Raw genomic sequence first — 9,917 nt, forward strand, 5'->3', positions numbered from 1 at the left:
GGTTCAAACCCACCAGCCACTCCTCGGAAGGAAGGTTGGCAATCCTACTTCCGTAGTGATGCTGCCTCGGAAACCCAAGGAGGGGTCGCTATGAGTCTGGGCTGACTCGACGGCACATAACAACAACAACAACTAACAACAGTGAACACAGTTCAGCTATTGATCACAATGCTCTAAATTAATACTTTTTAAAGTTGAAAGATACCCACAATATTATTATTTTTATTATTGTCAATAAAAAAGCAAGTCACAATGGATGATGCTGGATATACTAATCTCATCCTTGGAGGAAAAAAACTCATAAATCAGTATTTATGGAAAAGAGACTAGAAATAATATAGAGAGGTATCAGTTGTGGTTGCCTGAATACTGGAGTTACACACAGTTTTTAATTTTCCTCTTTCTGTGTATCTTCTAATTTTTCTGTAATGAATATGTACTTCACAAATTAAAAAGACTATATCCACAAAGGGAGCTCTGGTAGCATAGTGGCTAAGGCACTTGACTGCTTGACCGGATGGCTGGCAGTTCAAACCCATCAGCAACTCCTCAGAAGGAAGGTTGGGCAATCCTACTTCCATAGTGATACTGCCTTGGAAACCCAAGGAGGGGTCGCTATGAGTCAGGGCTGACTCAACGGCACATAACAACAACAACAACAACATATCCACAAAAAACAATAACAACAGGAACATGCTAAAAATCTTGAAACAATCAGGTGAAAGGGGCTTTCATGTACACTGATGATGAGTGTGAAAGTTGTACAACCTTTCAAGAAAGTCATTTGGTGAGATTTATCAAGAGCCAAGACCATGTCATACCTTTAGATCCAGTAAGGAGCTCTGGTGGTGTAGTACTTAAGGCATTTGTCTGCTAACCAGAAGGTCAGTGATTCAAATCCACCAGGTGCTCCATGGGAGGAAGATGAGGCAATCTGCTTCCGTAAAGATTTACAGCCTTGGAAACCCAGTGGGGGTTGTTATGAGTCAGAATCGACTGGATGACAGTGAGTTTGGTATGGGTTTTTTTTTTTCAGATCCAGTGATTCTGATTTTAAGAGGCTATATAAAAGAAATAATAAGAGATATGCAGTGTAATTTATAATGAGAAACATTGAACCTAAAGTGCAACAAAGTGGAATGATTAAATAAATTATGGAACACTGTATGCTGGGCTTTGTGTATGTGGTTTGGGAAAGTCTTGGGGCTCTATTGAAAGATATTTTTTCTTCTGACTTCTCAGAACGATCCTGTTCAGTTTTAACAGTATAATGCTCTATAAGTCTATGACCTTGCTTTATATAACCCATTCCAAAAGATTCTGTTATAGGAAAGTTATATGAGGCACAGAATCTACAGTAAATTATCTTCATGTCTCGGCTACAGACAATGCTAGCTTAGTAGGGTAGAGAGTCTGTCCCATTGTTTCATCTTCCTACTTTCTGTGAAGTTACCACAGGTGGCCATCTGCCAGTGGTGTGCTGGTAAAAGTTTGAAAATTGGTATTCTGTGGGAATGAGGCTAGATTTGTACCATTTGCCAGTTCTCACACAAATACTCCCACACAGCTGATTCAAACTACCACCGTCACATCACTGAACGCAAAGTTGAGAAGAGTTGTGCAATAGCACAGTGTTATATAATATTTTCGCCACACAGACAGAAAACCAAAAATAAGCACACCCACTGCCATCAAATTGATTCTGACTCATATAAACCAAGGTTGTAAATCTTTACAGAAGGTGATTGCCTCATCTTTCTCCGAAGGAGCAGCTGGTGGGTTTGAACCACTGACCTTTTGGTTAGCATCCAAATGCCTTACCCACTGTACCACCAAAGGAGATGGAAAAAAACAAAAGCAGAAATAACAGTAAAAAGTAGTGAAGTAATTAGGATATGATAAGGATATGATAAGGTTTATGTAGGAGCTCTGGTAGCATAGTGCCTAAGGCACTTGACTGCTAACCAGAAGGCTGGCGGTTCAAACCCACCAGCCACTCCTCGGAAGGAAGGTTGGGCAATCCTACTTCCGTAGTGATACTGCCTCGGAAACCCAAGGAGGGGTCGCTATGAGTCGGGGCCGACTCGACAGCAAATAACAACAAGGTTTATGTATTATTACCTTTGTTTTTAATATAAAATATTTCATTGTAAGCTTATGTAATTTAACTTAAAAAAAACCACTTATTGTCATTTGGGTGAAAGTTCATAGAGGAAATCAGTTTTCCATTTAACAGTTCATACATACTTTGTTTCATGTCATTGATCACAATCCTCTTAATGTAACATCACTCATCCCACTCCCTCCCTGTGTTTGTTTCCATCCCTCCTTTCCTAACATTCTCTGCCTTGTGAACTTTGCCTTTGGGCAAATGTTGCCCTTTTGATCTCAAATGGTTGATTGTTCTAAGGAGTATGTCCCTCCCTAATGTGTGTTAACCTTGTGGGCCTATTGTTTGGTTAAAAATTGAGCCAGGGAGTGAGTTCAGTTCCAAATTCCAAGGGCTATAGTCTTAGAGGTTCCATCAGTCTCCATCAGACCAGTTTTTTTTTTTTTTTTTGAGTTTTGTTTCATGTATTTCTCCCATTTTATCCAGGACCTTCTAATGTGATTCATTTCAGAGATATCTGAGTGGTAGCCAGGCATCATCTAGTTCTTGCAGAGGTTTGGGTGGTCCATGAGTCCTCTGGACTAATTGTTTCCTTGTGTCTTTAATTTTTTTCACTCTTTGCTCCAAATGGGAAGAGACCTATTGTTACATGTTCACAAGCTTTTAGGACTCCAGTCATTACTCACCAAAATAGGATGTAGAATATTTTCTTTGTGGGCTCTGTTATGCCAATGGACCTTGAGTCCCCCTAGGCCCAGTGATTCATTTTGGTTATGACTAAGAAGTTTTAATAACTTTGCCTACTGTATGTTCTACTGTATTCATGGATATATTTGCAGCATGTGTAAATACATATGTAGAAATGTCCTCTGTCAAACCTGTGTATATTCCTGGGTATAGTCCTGTTCTCCTTTCCATAGCTGTTCAGCTTGTGTGTCTATCTATATATCCATTCATATATTATTGTTATTACAGGATTGTGTATGTAATTGTATTTACCTCTGTTGCCTTTAACTCATATACTTCTCCCAGTGCCTTCCTTTGCCTTGATCATTTTGTTCTGACTTCCTTCTTATTGTATACTGCCTTCCCCTTCACCCAAGTTAATACATGGGAGCTCTGGTACCGTAGCGTCTAAGGCACTTGACTGCTAACCAAAAGGCTGGTGGTTCAAACCCACCAGCCACTCCTCGGAAGGAAGATGGGGCAATCTATTTCCATAGTGATACTACCTCGGAAACCCAAGGAGGGGTCGCTATGAGTCAGGTCCGACTCGACGGCACATAACAACAACAACAACCATCTAGTTAATAGTTTACCCTTTCTTCCCCTCCCATCACTTAAAATAAAACTCTGTGAAAACCTTTTCTTGACTTTTAACAATAGTAGTCTCATACAATATTTGTCCTAACAACAACAAAATTTCACTCAGCATAATGTCTTCTAGGTTCATCCATGGTACAGATGTTTAACAAAGTCATCATTGTTCTTTAACATTATTTAACTTTTACTAATGGCTGTATTTGACAAGTGCCTCACAAAGTTCCTGAAATGTAGCAGTCAGTTATTGTGAGCCAGTACAAACAAGCTATATAGCACACCACAGCCATTGCAATCTTGACAACAGGGAAAATAGTCCTTTCCTTATAAAGTTCTTATGAAGATTAGGTGTGATCATATATTTAAGGGATTTAGTACAGACTCAGATCCCTAGTAAGTGCTCAAAAATGTGTGTGTATAGTATTTTATTTTTACTATTTTCTGGGTAGTTACTCTTGGGTATCAAATGGCAATTGAAGGCAGTACTTGGAGGATTCAGGTGCCTCTGAAATAACACTTACCTTCTTTTGTTACCAGACAGTACTCCCATTCTGTCTACAAATAAGGTGGCCTTTGCTCTGGTGGCTCAATGGTTAAGTGCTCGACTGCTAACCACAAGGTTGGCAGTTCAAACCTATTAGCAGCTCCATGGGAGAAAAGACCAAGTGATCTGCTTCCATAAAGATTGCCTGAGAAACTAGGGGGCAGTTCTACTCTGTCCTATAGGGTTGCTATAAGTTGAAATCAACTTGATGGCATACGGCAACGACAATTCTGACGTCATTCGGGCTCCCCAAAGGAGCCCAGTGGCACAGTCTCAGGATCATTCTTTCTGCAGGCACTATTACTTACTAAAGATGGTGAGGAAACATGTAGGTAAAGGCTATTTTTAAATAATAAGATGAAAAGAATGTAGAGACATTGCATAATTCTGTTTTATTAACAGATTTCTCTTTCCTTTTCTCTTTTTTTCCCTTCCTCTCATCCTCTGGTTTGGGAAATGTTTCAAAAGTTGCAAACTAGGCCCCCTTCTTTCTCCTTTCTCTTCATTTTTTATTCTTTTTTCCCCCCTCACTCAGTATTTTATATATATATATATTTCTAGACATTTCTTTTTCTTAGGGAAGAAGCATTTATTCTTGCAGGCTCCTGAGCTGCTCTTCTGAAATTACCTTACAACTCTTTTGCTTTTATACCTTTCTTTGTCACTGATCCTCTTTATTCATACTTTGTTCTGGAATAAAGACACATATGTTTACTTAGTTCGAAGTCAAACATGCTGCCTTCCATGTCCAGGGAGATGTAAATTATGAGTAACTAATTCCACTTATGAATTAGCTGTGTCACTTTGTGCAAATTGGCTTAGACTTTCAAATTATTAGTTTCCTTAACTGCAAAGCAGAAGTCATAATTCTTGCCACACTCTTTATCTGGAGCCATTGTGGGGTTGTAATGGAGGCATTGCATATGAAAGTGTGTTGTAAATGGTAAAGCACTGTGTATACACACAGTGGAGGTGACTTCTTTTCTGATAATATGTCTGTGTATAAGAAGTCATATATCCTACTGAACCCTCACTCACCCTCCATCTTCTTCCTCCCTTCCCTGGGGAGATTAAATAGACTCTTCCCCACCATTCTAACTGCAATGACAAAAAGCACAGGGTTTTGACTCACTTCTGGGTGAATTCCCTCTCTGCTACTTAGTAGCTCAATGACTTCAGGCAAACAGAAACTTCTTGACCCCCAGAGTCCTCATTTATAACATGTGCATAATGATACCCTACTTAGCAGATTGCTGGAATGATTAATGTTTTCAGAGTGATGAGCCAAGGGCCTGGCACCTAGAATGTGCTGCTCATTAACTCTTGATGCTACTAATACCCTACCCCTTAAGTGGTTCAGCTTTAACTATTTCCCTCTGGCAGCCTGGCAGGTGGTATGATCCACCCAGAGTTAGCATTCCTTTTACATAGATTAGGTGTCTGATTCAGGTCCATGAAAAGAGAGAAGAAGCAAGTGTTGGTCTGGAATACTCTCAGTTTATTCCCCTGCCAAGACCCAGTCCTCTTCCCTCAGTGCACCTAGCCTGCTCTCAGATAAATACCACTTAATTTCATTAAGGTCCTAACCTATTTATGTGGCACATTAGGTCCATGTGACCACCTGACTGTGGTGTCCAGCTGCCCAAAATGTTTGGTTTATAACTGCTTTATCAAAACAGTTTCCAGAACCACCATCCACCACCATCTTATGTAGCTGACTATCATTAGCTCTTGGCCATCATATTCCTGTATACCAATACATGAAATTGATTAGATTATCCTTGGTTCATAAATGTTGGGTCATAATATAATATTGTGACATTTTTCTTGAAAGCCTTCATAGACTAATACAGAATCGAATCCTAAGCTCCTATGTCCAGGTGATGTCTCAGATGCAACATTTTTTTCAATAAAATATATGCGAGCAATATACACATAGATTTTTAATCATTTGGTGCCTTTTGAAAACCTTTAGACATCTCGGTCTCTTGATCCTTACCTATTGCCCTTCAGTCAATTCTGACTCATGGCAACCCTATTTGACAGAGTAGAACTGCCCCATAGGGTTTCCAAGGCTTCTTTTGGGAAGCAGTCTGCAACATCGTTTTCCCACAGAGTGGCTGGTGGATTTGAACTGCTGACCTTTCAGTAAACACCTGAGTATTTAACTACTATGCCACCAGGGCTCCTTATTGTGGTCCTTAGTTTCCCAATATTCTGTCCATATTGCCTCCCTAAGTGGGATTCACCTTGTATGGCGAAAACCCTGCAGCAAGAAGGGCAGAAGCCTACCCCTGTACAACTCTGGGACCCCTAACTCCAGGTTACCAAAAGGAAAAATAAACAAAGGCACCTAAAAGTAGGGAGAAATGCCTTTGAAATAATTTGTACTTGATATTTTTAAGAAGCATCAAAATAGTCATTTTGAAGAAATAAAAGCTTTGTTTTTCTGACAATTACTTTTGCAACATAATTTACTTTTGTTTTGAACTATGGTGGGGGGAGAATGCCATCATACTACTTTCATTGCTTAATGGCTCTTTGGGTCTTAATACGGCCCTAGGGTATGGGTCAGTCTTTCTAGTGGGCAGAAGTGGCAGTTGCCCAAGTGAAGGACTTTCAGGATCTGGGAAAGGTTCTTTGCCTCCAAATATCTCCCTGTCTTAGATTCTTATCTCATTTTCCAAAACTTTTTGCTCCACAGTTGGTGAGAAAGGTTACAATGAGTAAAAGTCAAGCACATTCACAGTAGGGTGCAAATGATTGATAGTCTTCTTTCTAGATTTGGATCATTACGGAGGCCACTTAGTGTCTGCATGATGCCATAGCAAAGAGACTGGAATTTGGAAAATGGACTGCTTGAAGGACTTCAAGAACATTTTTCCCCAAACTTAGCCAAATTAATTTTGGGGAAGGATGCCAAGAGATGTTTATTTTGGGATGAATATTCCCAAGTGAATGTGGCTCTCACTCTGACTTGAGACCTTAAAATATGCATGAGAATATGAAACGGGGAATAGAAAGAACTTGAGGTTACAGAGGCCTGAGTAATAGAAGGGCTTCATTCAAAACTGGTATGCTAGCTTCCCATGTTCCTCTTCACCCCTAACCCAATCTTATTATCCCATCCATTCTCCAACTTAATTCTAAACCTAGGTGATAGAATGGGCTCTAATCTTAAAGGCACAACTTTTGATCTTACAGGGCTTCATGTATCTACCAGGAAGTACCATAAAGGAGATTGCCACAAACCCAGAAGAAGCTGGAAAGTTTGTCTTTGAAGTCATTCCAGGTAGGTGACAAAAGGTGGAACAGAGGTGGATTGCATTCCCATTTTATTTCTGGATCCTGAAAATCAAGTGAGTCAGTAAACCAATGGGATAGACAACCTACTAAGAACCTATACTAGTTCTATCTATTGTTACTGAAACTATACTAGTTCTGTATACAGAGTTAATGAACCTATGCTAATTCATTAACTAGTATCAAATCCCTGAGTAGTGCCTATGAACTAAGCTGGTGTATATTGGGTTTAACTCTGCAAGGACTTAATGAAAATATGCTGGGAGCCAGGTATGCCTCTAGGCAGTGGGACACTGATATGAAAAAACATCACCCCTGCTCTCTGAAAGAGTTCAGTTTAGTAAGAGAGTTGCACATTAAAATTAACAGTTAAAATGTAAATGGAACGACATGCGATTACCATCTTGGAACATAAAAATGGTAGAATATCAGCAGGGTTGTATGGTTCAATTCATTATAGTGAGAAGGAACACCTCCAGCTTACTGAACACTTTGTATGTGGAGGTACTGAATGCCACATATTGCACGTGTGTGTGGCACACTGAGGGTGCCTACTCCCCATCAAGAATTACCTTCCTTGAATGCATCAGGAAAAAGGGATTTTGTCTCATGTTCCTGAATCTATCTACACTGAGGCTGCTTATCTGCTATCTCTTGCTCCTACACCAGCTGTACCCCTGCTGGAAACCATAGGATTCCTGAAACCTGTGGAGCTCCTCCCCAGGGAAGACCACAATTCCCCAGAATGCTCCTTCCCTTAATTCCCCCCTTACCATCTGGTGGCGTAGTGCATAAGGCATTTGACTGGTAACCAGAAGGCTGGCTATTCAAACTCACCAGCCACTCCTCGGAAGGAAGGTTGGACAATCTACTTCTGAAGTGATACTGCCTCGGAAATCCAAGGAGGGGTCGCTATGAGTCAGATCTGACTTGAGGGCAGTGCATTTGGGGTTTTTTTTGGGAAGCATCCACACAAGGCAATTAGGTGCATAAGAAGCTTGATGGAAAAGGCAGTGTAGCACAAAGATTAGAAGAGAACATCTGAAGGAAAAATCTTCCAGAGGGAATACCCAGTACAAAATCTCTGAGCTTTCAGTGTTCAAGGAACACCAAGGAGGCTAGTGTGGCTACAGTGGAGTGGCGACAGGGAAGAAGAGGAAGAGATTGGGTGAGGAATGGGGGACTGATATTATTGGCATCTGTAGGCAATTGAAAGACCTATAGATTTTATGCTGGAAGGATGAGGTGCCACGGGGAAGTTTTGAGCATAGGTGTGGCATGAGCTGACTTATGTTTTGAAAGGACTACTCTTTTGAATTGAAAATAAAAAGTAGAAGATGAGGAGGCAGGACAGAGGCGTGGAGAAAAATTAGGAGGCTATTATAATTATTGAAGCCAGGGATGATAATAATGAAGAAAGTGAGAAACCATTTCTGGACACATTTTGAAGGTGGAGATGACTGGTTTTGCTGATGGATTGAGTGTAGGAAAGAGAAGCCAAGGTTGACTCCAAGGCTTTGGCCTAAATAAATGGAAAGATGGATTTGCTGGTATTTAGTGAGATTTGCACATGTAGCAAGTTTTGAGGGAAGATAAGGGTTTCAGTTTTGTATATATTAAGTAATGACCTCAGTTTTCCTAATAAGGAAACAGATGTTAAGGATAATTTATGTACTGTTGTGATAGTGGTAGGGACATGGTGTTAAGGGAATATAGAATAGGGGCTCCCCACTCCATTTGGAAAGGGAAGGAGAATGTTAAGAAAGGGTACTATGGAAGACAACATCTGAGCTGGGTTTTAAAGGAGGTTCCTTAGGCAGGGTAAGAAAAGACAAAGGAAACAGTCCAGTAGGTGGCACATGCTGGACAGACTGTGTTTAAGTCAGAGAAAGTGTGTGGGTGAGGACAGAGGTGTTATTAGTGGGCTTTTGTCTTAGCGTTCTCTGGAGAAACAGAACCAGTAAGATATATGCATAGATATACAGAGAGATGCACTTCAAGGTATTGGCTCACTCAATTGTGGGAACTGGCAAGTCCAAAATCCATAGATCTGGTGATACACTGGAGACTCCTCGTGGTTCAAGGGATTGTAGAGGGCTGGCAAGACCAAAATCTGAAGGTCAGAGGGCAGGCTGGAGACATTTGAGGGTGTATGTACCAAGATCCACAGGTCAGGGAATGGGAAAAGTGTAGGGTGCCAAAACATTTATTGTCTCTGGAGGCAGACCACTCTCTAAGAAATCACCCTTTTCAACTGACTGATTGATTGCATTAAATTAAATTATATTATGGAACAGCAGCTGGTCTAGCGTTTGGCAAAACCACTGGGAACCAGAGCCTAGCCAAGTCAACACATAAAAATAACCATCATATATTTGTATAGATGTCAGGCCATTTCCCTCAGAGAGAGCCCATCCTCAAATTCAGGTGTGCCTAAAATTTTTTTCCTGTAGAACAACAAACAACTTTCAAATTCCCTTTGGCTCTGGTTTGTTGAACCTATTGTACTATGGCCAAGCCTTACTCCTTTTACTGTTTAGGTGATCTGATTCTGAATCCATCAGCTATCCCATCCAGAGGGAGCTCTGGTAGCATAGTGCCTAAAGCACTTGACTGCTAACCAGAAGGCTGGTGGTTCAA

The 9,917-nt window shown here is 40.6% G+C and overlaps 1 protein-coding gene across 1 annotated transcript in view; it reads left to right on the forward strand.

The window, feature by feature from the left end:
- Positions 1–9,917, forward strand: part of ARHGAP25 (Rho GTPase activating protein 25) — a 106,114-nt gene that overhangs the window by 49,015 nt on the left and 47,182 nt on the right. The window contains exon 3 of the mRNA XM_042780841.1: positions 7,179–7,266. Within this exon, the coding sequence (XP_042636775.1) occupies positions 7,179–7,266 (88 nt within the window). The remainder of the gene's footprint in view (positions 1–7,178; positions 7,267–9,917) is intronic.

The sequence above is a fragment of the Orycteropus afer genome, unplaced genomic scaffold (genome assembly GCF_000298275.1).
Source record: "Orycteropus afer afer isolate SDZICR_OR568_19922 unplaced genomic scaffold, OryAfe1.0 scaffold00065, whole genome shotgun sequence".
NCBI lineage: Eukaryota > Metazoa > Chordata > Mammalia > Tubulidentata > Orycteropodidae > Orycteropus > Orycteropus afer.